This window comes from Euprymna scolopes, chromosome 19, assembly GCF_053919585.1.
Source record: "Euprymna scolopes isolate OS-2025 chromosome 19, ASM5391958v1, whole genome shotgun sequence".
Lineage (NCBI taxonomy): Eukaryota > Metazoa > Mollusca > Cephalopoda > Sepiida > Sepiolidae > Euprymna > Euprymna scolopes.
The window spans coordinates 108,146,417-108,160,945 of record NC_136500.1 but is presented as its reverse complement, the minus strand read 5'-3'; the positions used below and the strand labels follow the sequence as shown (position 1 = coordinate 108,160,945).

The following is a 14,529-nucleotide window of genomic DNA, read 5'->3' as shown; positions in this document are numbered from 1 at the left end:
TAGGAATTGAAAAAATTAGTACTTATTTTCCAATGTCAAAAATAGTTCTTTTTAATTGCTTGTTTTTTGGTTTTATTTTGTTTAAAAATTTATTTTCCATTATTGGTACTAAAGATAAAATGATGAATATTCATTGATTTTAAACTTTTAGTAAAATTAAAATCTATAGATCACTTACAAAAGTGTATGTTTTACGTTTGAGAAAATGTGTTTATAATACATGAGTGTTTACAATAATCTGAAAAGATAATTTAAAAAAATAAGCAAATCTACAACTACATATTTACTGATTTTAAAAGAATCAGAGCTAGTAATTGTATATGAATCAGGATTTTAAACTAGAATCAGTCATTGTATTGGAATCAGGGGGAAAAAATATTGGAATCATCCCATCACTAAATAGTATATATGATTGTATGAAAATTACAATTCTGCTGTCATGATAGCATGTGTATAGATGTATGTATGTATGTATGTATGTATGTGTCAAGACATAGAAATGGTCAGGTTGGTAACTGAGGAACACTGGGATTAATGTCTATTTCAACTTCTTTTCAGACATCTAGAAAGAGGAACATCTGTGACAGTTGTTGCTTCTAATGATATTAACTTGCTCTTCTTTTTAGTCACAGTGACACTTGCTTAGTAGTACTGTTTCTGCATAGTCTTGCCTCACTTAAAAAAGCTTCATGCACAGATTGTTTGAAAACCTTTTAGTCAAGAAATGGCAATGCTTGAATCTGCTGGCAGCCATCATCATGTATGAAATCTCTTTTTTAGAAATCTCAGTTTAAGAGTTTCAATTTGGGCAAAGATATTCTAAGGAAACTGTTTTTGGGTTTACAATTAAATGTAAGAGAAAACTGTTTTGGGGTTTATAATTAAATGTAAGAGAAAACTGTTTTTGGTTTATAATTAAATGTAAGAGAAAACTGTTTTGGGGTTTATAATTAAATGTAAGAGAAAACTGTTTTGGGGTTTATAATTAAATGTAAGAGAGCGAGAAAAATGTTAGATGATGGCAAAATAATGGGTTCATAGGCATAAATTCACAAAAGAGATATTTTTATAAATGTTTATAATGAAAGTTTACATCAAACAGAATGTTCATGAATATCTTTAGAGTCCTTATAAAACAAGGGGGATTCATTAACTCAGACATTGAGAAAGTCTGAATTGATAATTTAAGTACTGTGAATTTTGCACAGCCTGAAAATTGTCATCAAAATTTCCTCACTAAATTATACAAATTATATTTCATTAAAAGTTATTAATAAGAGTCAATGTTCATTTGTTTTCATAAGAGAAATAACGTTTCGTTTGAAAAGTTAGGAATATTTCAATAAGTTTATATATTGATTTTTAATAAGCATACAATAATATGAAAGAGTTAATAAATTGTGTGTATGCATATGACTGTATATGTGTATGTTGATATACAGAAGCCCCCAAGGCTGGACAGAGGAGTAATGGGTAGAGGGGCTGGAGCCATACCAATCTTAACTCTATTGTTGATTTCAGCTTAACTGTTTATTGAATAAAAATCTGGCTTTTGATAGCATTCAAAATGGATAAAAAAAAAAATTTTATAAATTCAGTAAAATGCCTCTAATTGGTTTAGAATGTTATTTGTTTCTATTAATTCAGGCAAATCTATGCACACATACATATATGTGCAGAAGCCATTCTAAGCATTCTCATTTTGGACAGCTTACCGCATATGTATGGATAATTTGTAGATTTTTTACTTTTCTTCCTCTTCAATCATTCTTGTTTTGACAATGATTTCCTTTTCTAAAAGGTGTCGATCAATGTCAACCCCCCAGTCCATGTGAACACATCTGCACCAATCTGGGTTACACATACAAATGCTCTTGTCATCCTGGTTTTAGGCTTGTTAATGACAGATTTTGTAAAGGTAAGTGTTTGTTGTTTTTTTTTCTCTTCAAAAGAATGTTTACTCTTTGTTAGAAATAAAAGAAAGTGAATTTTGATCAACAATCGTCTTATAATAGAGATTTAGTGTGTGTCTATAAAATAACTCAAAATACAAAAGAAACATTCGATTAAACAACATTGGTCATTATATTTATTTGTTTTGACTCAACCTTGCACAAAGTACAAGTTGCTTTAATATCTCCATGAACTATTGTAATGCTCGCTTATTTCATTTTTTATTCATTTACTGATGTGGATTCATGGCATTAAAGAATATTTGTTTTACATAGTTGTTATCTATATTATATATAAAAGGCAACACGGGCGCGCACGTTTTTGTATGTCCAAGAAAGGCATTTTTCGCCAGGGTTCCTGGGAGGAGGGGGTTACTATTGCTTAGAACTTCTTATATTCCCTGTAGATCATATGTACGAATTGGAAACGCGTGTCGTGGCTAGATTTATTTATGTTCAGTTTTACACAATTCTTGCTATTTCGGCTTCTCACGTGTTGAGTTTTTTTTCATATAAAAGCGAAACTGATGTGAAACTAAGGTTCTCAGCCTATGGACCGGGAAAGTCCAGAAGGCAATGAACGTTTGGTCAGTCAGTGTCGGTTTTACCGTCATATCAGACAATTGCTTTCGTTTGGACACTCCCTTAATAAATAGGGGAAGAGACAAATTTGAGTAAAAATAATTTTAAAAACTCAAGAGAACTATCCTGCAGTAAAATTAAGTGGATTTGACCTCATTAAACGTGCACTTAAATACTGTCTAGCAAAAATTGTTAACTGCGGAATAACGTGATGTTTGACCTCAATTTGAACTCATTTACTTTTTAATACCCAAATTAAACGTCTTATATTGCTTATGTCACCGTAGCGCAGGTGTATGTTGTCAGTCTATTGGCCTTAAGGCTCCAGGTTTGAGCCTACCTGCCACCCACCCCACATTTTTTTCTTTTACACCTACAAAAGATTTTTTTTCCATTTTGAAAATCGATGTTTTTTTGTTTTATTTTTTTTAAAAGTTTAACAGTGTTTTTTTTTTATGTTTAAAGAGCGTTAAGTTTTCTTTTTGTTCTGCTTTACCCCCCCCCTCACACCCACACACACACAGCTACAAACACCTGGGCAATGCCGGGTACCCTCGCTAGTTCTATATATGTCACAAAACTGTATCCACTGTAGTAGTGTTAATTACTGATTTGGAGTCTTACTACTTGTCAGAATTTGACCTATGGCTTAAATAGGATCATTTCCTAGTATGACATGAAACTGCATTCAGAAATGTGTACATCATGAATAAATATTTCAAATATTTAAAACCATGTTTGAATTTAGTATTACATTCAACCTAGTGTGTATTCTGCAGCTAGCAGAGAAAATGTTTAATAAAAAAAGAACTGAAATAGGTTGATTTGCTATAAAACAAAACAAAGATGTTTGTCGAGTTCATTTATATAATTACTTTTCAAGCATTTTCCATGTTTAAGATAATTACTTATAAAAATGATGTAAAGTTACATTTTGGTTGGATTTAAATGTTAATGGCTTTAGTTTAAATAATAAAAAACATTAAAAACAATGATACATGTTCCAATAAGTTTTTATTCACTTTTAAACATTATGATATGAAGCAAAAAAAAAAACTTATTCAAATATTTTTTAAAATTTAATATCTCTCATAGTAATCTGCTTTGAAGTAAATTTCTAGATTAAACTGTCAATTAACTAGATTTTGTAAAAATGTTACGTTTTGTTGAACATATTAGAAGTTCAGTTCATTATAAATAATGTGAAAATTTAAAAGAAAACTATGAAAGACTTTATCAGTTATCGAATTCTATTTTTATCGTTAAATGCAAAACTTGAATACTTGCATAATTGATATTTGTTTTAATCATGAGTGTTGCATATATCATGAAAAGGTCTTTTTTTAAAGAATGCCATGCTCAGTTGACACCAATTTTGAAAATTCAAGTAGGTATCAGGGTTTCCATTTTTAATTTCTTTTTCTTTTGGGAACAGAGTGAGCTGAAAATGAGATAAACAACATAAGTTGGATAAGAATATAAAAAAATTGAAGATAATTTTATTGTAAACAATAATTACATTGTAAATCATGATATTCTTGCTTTCTTTTTCAGATATCAACGAGTGTGAAGAAAGTTTTCCTTGTTCTCACACTTGCAATAATACAGTGGGAAGTTACTTTTGTTCTTGTGCAGAAGGTTATATTCTAGAAAGCGATAAACAGTATTGCAAAGTTTCCCAAGGTAAATAATTCAAACTATTTATTTATTCTATTTTTCTCCAAAATAATTCAAATATTATTTATTTTATTTTTCTTCAAAATAATTCAAATATTATTTATTTTATTTTTCTTCAAAATAATTCAAATATTATTTATTTTATTTTTCTCCAAAATAATTCAAATATTATTTATTTTATTTTTCTTTAAAATAATTCAAATATTATTTATTTTATTTTTCTTTAAAATAATTCAAATATTATTTATTTTATTTTTCTTCAAAATAATTCAAATATTTATTTTATTTTTCTTTAAAATAATTCAAATATTTATTTTATTTTTCTTCAAAATAATTCAAATATTATTTATTTTATTTTTCTTTAAAATAATTGAAGCTATTATTTATTGCATTTTTCTTTACTGAATAATTTTCTAAAAAAAAACCCAAAGAATTGTCATTACATGGTTCAACCCAAGAGCATTGAACAATTTAACAAATTACAATCTGTTGCATATATTTCTAATGAACATAGACAAAGAACTAAGCAGCTTGTTACTCTGATTGATGTTTCAGTTGAACTAGTGAACACACCAAGCTTGCCTTCATATTGAGCCGAGCCATTTGCATGGAAGATAAAATGATGGCATCAAAGCTCAATTGTACATAGTTTAGATATATGTAACTTTTGGAAAAGGTTGAATATAAGAGATGATGATTTAGACACAAAAGTCAGTCGCCAGTGGTAAGAAATTGAAAAAAATAGAAGTCTCTGGTCAGCAAATAGTAAAAAGTTTACATTGTAGCTCAATGAATACAGGTTTTGTTTGATTGATTAATGGATACTATTGTATTAACACTCCACCTAGAGCCTACAGGAAATTATACAGCCATTGTTTATGTTATTTCTTATCCTATATTTTGCATCATCTAGGTGATGCAGGTTATGAAAATGTAGTTGTTTCTTATTTCTTTTTCTTTTTTATGTTCAGAACCGCAACCGAAATTATTGGTTGCCAGCAGATATTACATTCGTGAAATGGATTTTAATGGTGAAAATATAAAACTTGTGACTGATGGAGTAGAAAATGTTGTTGCCATTGACTACGATTGGGTCGATCTCTATATTTACTGGTCTGACATCACACCTCTACAAAGCAAGATATCTCGGGCTCGGATGAATAGCACAGATTATAAGGTATACAAAATATGGACACTGTGTAATTTGAACTTTTGTATTCCAAAACTCTTCTATTAAAAAAACTGTATGCTTTTGCTTTTTTGTTTTTGTTTTTCATTTTTATTTTTTTAATCCTTTTTCAAGGTACTTCACCACACAAATGTAAAAGATCCAGATGGCATTGCAGTCGATTGGATTGGCCGAAATCTTTATTGGTGTGACCGAACAACAGACACTATTGAAGTATCACAGTTAAATGGAAACCACCGACGTATACTTCTAAAAGACGGCCTTCACGAACCTCGTGCCATTGAAGTTTATCCTGGGAAGGGATTTTTGTTCTATACCGACTGGGGTCACTTACCCCATATTGGACGAGTGGATCTGAATGGTCAAAACAGAATGAACCTCATTGAAGAGGAGCTTATTTGGCCGAACGCTTTAACGGTGGATTATGTAACAGATAAAATATTTTGGGCAGATGGCCGACTTAAGTACATTGCTATGGCTGATCTTGATGGTCAAAACCAACGCAAGATCATCACTAAGGAACTGTACCATATTTTTGCCATTGCAACATTTGAGGGATACATTTTCTGGACTGACTGGGAGACAAAACGCATACACAGAGCCAAAAAATTTGCTGGAGAAAACATCACAAATTTCCATTCTCTCAACTATCGGCCAATGGATATTCAAGTTTTTCATCCATTTAGACAGCCTCAGTGTTAGTATTATTTTTATTTATTTATTGCATATATATCTAATTACTATGTTAATGTTTGGATTTAATATATATATATATATATAAATTAGAAGAATATACTTATGTCTAGTAAGTTATACAGAAATGTTTGTGTTTCATTCCCAAGAGAAATCATCAGGCTAATTACCTGATTTCCATAGAAAATGAAACATTTCTATGCAACTTACTTGCTATAAGTATATTTTTGTACTACTACTAAGCTCTACCTCGGTATTGAGCACCATTGAAATAAACTGATAAGAATTTGTATATATAACATATTTCATAATAAAGTCATATATATATAAGAAATATTAGAAGTGGTTGAACATAGTCAAAAGCGACCCTAAAACTTCCTATTTATTAGCTTTTACACTGAAGTATAAAGAAAGGTGCCACTTGTTCTCCAGGATTACTCCACTTTCCCTTGATCCTCTCTTTATAATGCTAAGAGTTTAGCAAGATGATATCAAGTACCATTTTTAAGTCCTCAGTATGAAGAACTCTGGTTTCTATTTTCTATTTCATGTATGTACATATATTATTACAAAGTTATATATTATATTTTTTTTTCAATATGTATATATATATATATCTTTTGTCAATTTCTTATTAAAATGTGCAATTTGTAAAAAATTTTTCACTATTTTCTATTAATTTTTGTTTTAAATTCTCCAGTTTTCATGATTGTTATTCATAAATTATTTTATTCTGATAACTGATATCCTAACATCAGAAAGATTCTTGTCATTGATAAACTTCCCTTATTTTGCACCATTGTTTATGATCCAATCTATATTAATATTAATTTTTAAATTAGCAACTAGAAATAAATGAGATATTATCTGAGTTTTAATGCTGAAAAAGCATTTTAAGGAGAGTGACTTATTTCCTTCAAAATCAGAAGTGAATAATGTCAAATTTAATTTTTTTTTTATTTAACTTTTTTTTCACTCCTTGAAAGAATTTCAGAAAATATTCATCAAAAGACAACAGATAGAATTGCTAAAGATTGAACATGCATTATCATTTTTCATTTTATTTTTTTAAGTTTTTGAATTAATGTTAATTATAAATATTTTTTTTCTTTCATGACATACTTTTTTATTTTTACAAAATATTATAATGCAATTCTAGCCGTTGTATTTTGATGAATATTTTCTGAAATTCTTTCAAGGATTGAAAGAAATAAAAAAAAATAAAAAGTTGACATTATTCACTTTTGTTTTTGAAGGAAATAAGTCCCTCTCCTTAAAATGCCTTTTCTGCATTAAAACTCAGATAATATCTCATTTATTTCTAGCTGCCAATTTAAAATTAAAAAAATATTTTATTAAAACATATGCATGATCTTAAGAACTAGAAATTACTGTTAGACATTTCAGATTGAAAGCATTTCTCAGTTCTTGTTATTGCAGGTTTAAGGTCAATTACTGATAATCGTTCGGACGAGCCAGAAGATTTTTTTTTTTTTTTTAATTTTTATTTTACAAGATAATCACTGCTTATTAAGGCCTGAAGATTACTAGAGGATAAACCACGCTCTATAACAGGCATGACAGGAAAACAAATGAACACATAACTAAAGAAATGGCAAAAACACTAGAGGATGACCTCCAATCTGTAGTGGAATGGGGACATAAATGGATGGTCACATTCAATGCTGCCAAGACTAAACTGGTTTCCTTCAATAATTACAAGAAACCTTCTCTGCCACCAATAGCAATGGCCAGTGACTCCCTGTCTGAGAGTACATCTTTCAAACTGCTTGGTCTAACGTTCACAGGAAACATGAGTTGGAACAATTATATTGAAAACATTGCCAGGGCCGTTGCGAAAAAGGTAGGCTCTCTCTACCGTGCTAGAAAACTACTGACACCTGAAAGGCCACCATTCGCCCATGTATGGAGTATTGTTGTCACATTTGGGCTGGTGCATCTGCTGCTAGTCTCTCGCTCCTAGACAAGGTTCAAAAGAGTCGCCAATCTGATTGGCCCTGAACTGTCATCTAAGCTTCAGCCTCTGTCCCATCGACGAAACATTGCATCTCTCTGCCTGTTCTACAAGTATTTTAATGGTGAATGCTCTGACGAACTGCAGACACTTGTGCCCCCACGACATAGACACCCTCGACAAACCTGACAGGCAGCTAAATCCCACCCCCACACAGTAGAGATCCCTAGATGTAAAAGATCTTTCTACTCCACTAGTTTCTTCCCCAGAACCGCTAGACTCTGGAATTCCATTCCAGGTCCCTGCTTCCCTAACTGTACTGACATGCAGAAGTTCAAGTGTAACGTGAACCGACATCTTGCTGCCCAAATCCCAACATAGTGCCCCAGTAGTTGCTGCCCCTGATAGTAGCCCCCTACACCAAAGTGGCAATGTGCCTTGTTTGGGGTGAAAATGTAATAAAAAAAAAAATTAAAAAAAAAAAAAAAAAAAAAGAGTTAAGGAATGTCAGGTGATCGATAAGATAGGAACTGTGTAAAATTTGATTGTTTAAGAGGATAGTTCAACAAGAACTTGTTTACATTGGACTTGAAAACAACCGTTTCGTAATTAGCTGGGAATCAGTCCTATAGTATGTAATTCCAACGGCGAGCAGTTCTGGGAAAGAAACTTTGTTTATGGAATTTGCATTTAGTTTTAAGAACAATTAGTGAGTAAAGGAAATTGTTAACAGTTTTTTGTAGTTAGAAGAGTTGTATCTTTCAAATGATTACATTTACTGTCCTGCATTGATTCACATCAAACTGTATTTATGATGGAAACAATTGTATCTGCTGACTTATTTTAAAATTGATTTTCTTTGCCTTTATTTTAGTTCACTGCTTTTGCTATTTCAGTGGATGACCCCAGCTCAAATCCATGTTACAACAATGGAAATTGCTCTCATTTATGTCTTCTAAGTCCGGATACTAAAAACGGTATTACACGTGTGTGTGACTGTTCCAATGGATATTACTTAGCCCATGACAACATGCAATGTATCCAAGAATGTTCCAGGTAAGACTCTACATCACTCCTCCCTTATACACTCTATACCCCCCCCCCCCCAAAAAAAAAAAAAAAATTACAGACTGTCTACCTAAAGATCACAACTACAGTCTATGAAAAGTTATTATACAAATCATATAAACATCAATAACCTGTTCAATCTTTGTCAAATTAAAACTATTCAACTTTCACACGTATTAAAATCTCTAACTAAATTTTCAACCATCAAAATATCTATAATTACGAAAATAGGCTGTTGAAAGTTATTTTGCAAATTACATAATTATTAATTTACTAGTGAGAACCCATGATAATTCCATTGTGCTTTCTGTATAATTTACTGTTAATATTTTTGAAACAATGTGTAGCAATTTCATGAAAGACCTATTTTATTTATACGTCTGCAATATCTTGCATTGTATTGAGTTGTGCTTCGGTGGGCATATTAATACGCAGGTATATATATATATAACTGCACTTGTTCACTATTAAGTTCTGCTCACTTATTTTACCAGTACAAATCAGTTTGAGTTGAGATTTGAACCTAGACTGACAAGCATTTTCTCTCTTTGTCATCAACATAGTGATGAGAACTCAAAACCAACTGGAATTTTCTTTATACCTCAATTCGCTTGTCTGCATTCTTGTATTCTTGTTCCAGTTCAATAGAAGAAATTTTTAGAGAAAATGTTGGCATTCATTTTCTTATTAAAGTCTTATACATACAGGCATGGATAATTCAGTAAAATGGCTATATCCTGTCTTGACACTCAACAAAGCTTAACACCAATCGATCTACAATAAATGTTTAAGATTAATACAATTTTTTAAAAAGGTATTCTTCTTCCATAAAAATAATTGCTATTGTCAGTTAAAGAGTCTCTAAATAAATAAAACAAATATATTTATTTAAAATTAAATTTATTTTAAAATTGTAGCAACTTTTTCTTTTTAAACAATAAAAATCATTTGGAGCCCTGGTGCTACCAGATCAGGCTGTCTATTGGCTTCCTGAGACGAAATGCACCTACATTGATTTGTTTTTGTTTTCTATTCTCTTTTGTAAAACCTAATTATGTTATACGAAAAACAAAAACAAAAACAACAACCCTTCTTCCCTCCTCCCCTCCTTTCTTTTTCCTTCCCTACTTCCCAGTTGACTCTGTCGGTGGGGCATTAGAATATGCCGACTGCCCCCCTGCAGAGGGTATAAGTCCCTCAATGGGGCCACCTGTTGACCGTGGGTGGCATCCCGTAAGGCTTACGAACGGAATCCTGGTGGTTGAGTAGATCATGTCCAGGATATTTTAAGGACATGAGATGCAACACACCTCTTTGGCCCTTACTTAAGCTAAGACGGCCGGTTGGATAGGCCCGATCCAATCAATCGGTTGGTCACGCCTAGCCCTAAATCAGACAGACATAACAAGAAAATATGCTTGCACTTCCCACACTATACAATAAACTGATTTAGTAAGCGGTGGCTGGAGGGCCAATCAACTTGCTGAATAATGGACTAAACATGACTGAAAAACTAAAATTCTTACTGAAAACGAGGCCTTCAGAAAGAAATTGAAGAACCACAGGTGCTTGAATCCACCAGCAAGAAGAGTATACTTTTCCTGTATCCCTGTTGGGTTGGGGCGGATGGGTATCCCCCCCAACACTTCCCATATAGGGCTCCGAGGTGGGTGGGGAGCATGAAAAATGAAACAAACCAAATATATTAATGGAATCCAGAAAGCCTCAAAAAAGAAACCACACCGAAGTATCTGATGCCAGTAGTTCTGACACTGAAACAGAGCTTCATCAAAAAAACCAGAATGTTCCCCGCTTCATAGTTATAGAAGCAACTGAAGGGGAACCAATAACCAAAATATCCCCATTCAAAATTGAAAAGATTCTATCTAGCATCAAACCTAAAATGGTTAAAAAACAAAATAATGGTACATTACTTCTCGAAGTAGAAAACCAAAAATATGCTGTTGAAATTTCCAAATGGAAACGTTTTAACAATCAAAATGTTAAAATTTACCCTCACAAATCTCTGAACATTAGCAAAGGTGTAATCAGGAGTACTGAATTATCACTGTGCCCCTTGGAAGAAATTCAGACTAACCTACAAAAACAAAACGTCACTGACGTTAAAAGAGTCCAAATTAATAAACTTGGCGAAATAATAAAAACAAATACTTACATTTTAACATTCAATACTCACCAAATTCCAAACAAAATTAAAATAGGGTATGAAATGGTAAACGTTGAACACTACATACCAAACCCACTCAGGTGTTACAATTGCCAGAGATACGGACACCATCGGGACCGGTGTACCCGCCCTCCAATATGTATAAGGTGCGGAGATAATGAACCTCATACAGACTGTAAAAAAGAGCCAAAATGCATCAATTGTCAAAAAGGCCATAGCGCCAATTCAAAAGAATGCGACAAATGGAAGAGTGAAAAAGAAATCAACAAAATAAAATATACAAAAAATATTACCTTCCAAGAAGCTCGCAAACTATCAGAAAATGCAAAATATTCTGAAATAACAAAAAAAAAAACATACAGCAAACTACCGAACCAAATAAACAAACAAAAATAAATTCACTCAACATTAAATCCGAGGACATTATTAAATTACTTAATGAAATGAAGGAACTTATGGAAGAATTTAAAAAAAATTATAAAACAATTCAACAATGAAAAAAAAGTTCCTATAACTGAACAAACCACTCAAGCTAAAACTAAATCAAATAAACCCATAAAACCCCAAAATACAACACCCATAGAAACATCTCCACTTACAGAGGGGAAAAAACAGACACCAAAATATGCCCATGAAGAGAAAAGAAATAAACCTCCACTCAAAAAAGAAACTAAAACAAAACTAGACAGATCACACTCAAGTTCCAGACCAAGAATCCCTGATGATTTGAAGAAATGGACATAGAAGACCGAAGATCTGATACCAATGACTAACAAAAAACAAAAAATAATCCAGTGGAACTGTCACGGTTTAAAAACAAACATGAATGAACTGCTTCTGCTACTAGCGCAGGAGCGCCCTGCAGTGGTGTGTCTTCAAGAAACTTTTCTGAAACCAGGAGACAAAATTAATATTAAGCAATATGAAATTTTTAATTTCACTCATAACTTTGGGGGCAGGGCCTCCGGGGGAGTAACAATTCTAATCAGAAACGATATACCCCATAGCAAAATAAACATAACAACCAATATCCAAGCAATTGCTATTAATGCCACACTACATAAACCAATGACAGTATGTTCACTATATATACCTCCAAACGATGACATAGATAAAAACGAGATTAAAAAATTGATTGATCAATTACCCAAACCTTTCGCCCTATTAGGAGATTTCAATAGTCATAACATACTATGGGGATGTAAAGACACCAATAAAAAGGGCAAAATGTTGGAAGAATTTATCAATGAAAACGATATATGCTTCCTCAACGATGGAACACCTACACACATCAACCCAACTGGTGGAAACCATTCAGCCATTGACCTTAGCTTGTGTGATCCATCACTATATATGGACTTAACCTGGAAAGTATATGATGACACTTGCTGCAGTGACCATTTTCCATTAGTGATAGAAACTCCAGAATTCAACAGCGAAAAACTTCCCAGATGGAAGCTAAATAAGGCCAACTGGCAATTATACAAAGAAAAATGTCAACATAAGTTGAATAATTCAGAGACAAACAACACTGTAGAATTTTTTACAGAAACACTAGTAGAAATTGCAAATGAATGCATCCCTAAAACTTCAGCATCTAATCGGTACAACAGACCCTGGTTTGACAATAAATGTCGGGAATCCATCAAATTGCGAAAAATTGCACTGAAGAAATTTCAGAAACAACCCACAACTTCAAATTTGATAGAATACAAATTAAATAGAGCTAAAGCTCGTAGGGTAATAAAAGCAGCTAAAAAAGAGAGTTGGGAAAAGTATGTCAATAAACTAAATTCCTCTACAGAACCGAGAGTAGTATGGGAGATGATTAGAAAAATTTCAGGTAAACATCAATCAACACCAATTAAACACCTGCTTAAAAACAACACCAGAGTAACCGATGAAAAGAATATAGCAGACCTACTAGCCGAAACTTTTTCTCAAAACTCATCTAACCAAAACCATAACTTTAAATTTATAACAATTAAACAAAATATCGAACAATACAAACTAAACTTTAAATCAAAAAACCTAGAAGATTATAATAAACTACTTACATTAACTGAATTAGAAGATTCTATTAAAAGATCCCACAACACAGCCGTAGGACCTGATGAAATCCATTACGAATTCCTGCGACAACTCCCTTTGGAATCATTGAAGTTGCTACTAAAAATTTACAACAAATTATGGACAGAAGGTGAATTTCCTGACTCGTGGAGGCAAACCACAATAATAGCAATACCAAAACCAGGAAAAGACCATTCGAATCCACAAAACTACAGACCAATCTCACTGACTAGCTGCTTGTGCAAAATAATGGAGAGAATGATAAATGATAGATTGGTTTGGTACCTAGAAACCAACAACCTTATCTCCAACCTACAATGTGGATTCCGTAATAAGAGAAGCACAACAGATCACTTGGTTAGATTGGAAACAGCCATAAGGGAAGCCTTTATTAGAAATGAGCACCTATCAGCAGTATTTTTTGATCTGGAGAAGGCCTACGACACTACGTGGAAATATGGAATTATGAGAGACTTGCACGAATTTGAACTAAAAGGCAGACTCCCACAATTTATAAAAGGATTTTTATCTGACCGAAAGTTTAGAGTCCGCATTGGAACTACTTACTCAGACACCACAAATCAAGAGGAAGGAGTACCTCAAGGTAGCATTTTATCTGTGACACTGTTCAATATTAAAATGAACAGCATAGTGAAATGTTTGGACCCTGGTGTTGAGGGATCTTTATATGTAGATGACCTACTGGTGTTCTGCAGATCAAAGTATATATGCACCATCGAACGCAAACTCCAACACTGCTTAAATAAATTAGACAAATGGGCAATGGAAAATGGATATAAATTTTCCCAATCAAAAACCAAATGCGTTCATTTCTGCCACATGAGAAAACTTCATAATGATCCTACATTGAAGCTTGGAAGAACAATAATCCCCACCGTAGAAGAACACAAATTCCTGGGCCTTATATTTGACAAAAAACTGTCATTCATCCCCCACCTGAAGAATCTAAGAAATAGTTGCAACAAAAGACTGCAACTACTACGGGTAATAGCCCATACAGAATGGGGAGCCAATCAAGAAACACTAATGAAATTATATAGGACTTTGATAAGATCAAAACTCGACTATGGTAGTTTTATATACCAATCAGCCAGAAAGTCCTACCTAAAGATTT

The 14,529-nt window shown here is 32.5% G+C and overlaps 1 protein-coding gene across 5 annotated transcripts in view; it reads left to right on the top strand.

The window, feature by feature from the left end:
* The window catches only part of LOC145239869 (prolow-density lipoprotein receptor-related protein 1-like), a 520,067-nt gene that overhangs the window by 429,699 nt on the left and 75,839 nt on the right, over positions 1-14,529 (top strand). For all 5 annotated transcript variants that reach the window (XR_013862384.1, XM_080103450.1, XM_080103451.1 and 2 more), the window contains exons 58-62: positions 1,802-1,918; positions 4,089-4,217; positions 5,183-5,388; positions 5,515-6,097; positions 8,965-9,124. Coding sequence is in view for 4 of the 5 variants with exons in the window: in XM_080103450.1 (XP_079959576.1) it covers positions 1,802-1,918; positions 4,089-4,217; positions 5,183-5,388; positions 5,515-6,097; positions 8,965-9,124 (1,195 nt within the window). In the remaining variant the exon portion in view is untranslated. The remainder of the gene's footprint in view (positions 1-1,801; positions 1,919-4,088; positions 4,218-5,182; positions 5,389-5,514; positions 6,098-8,964; positions 9,125-14,529) is intronic.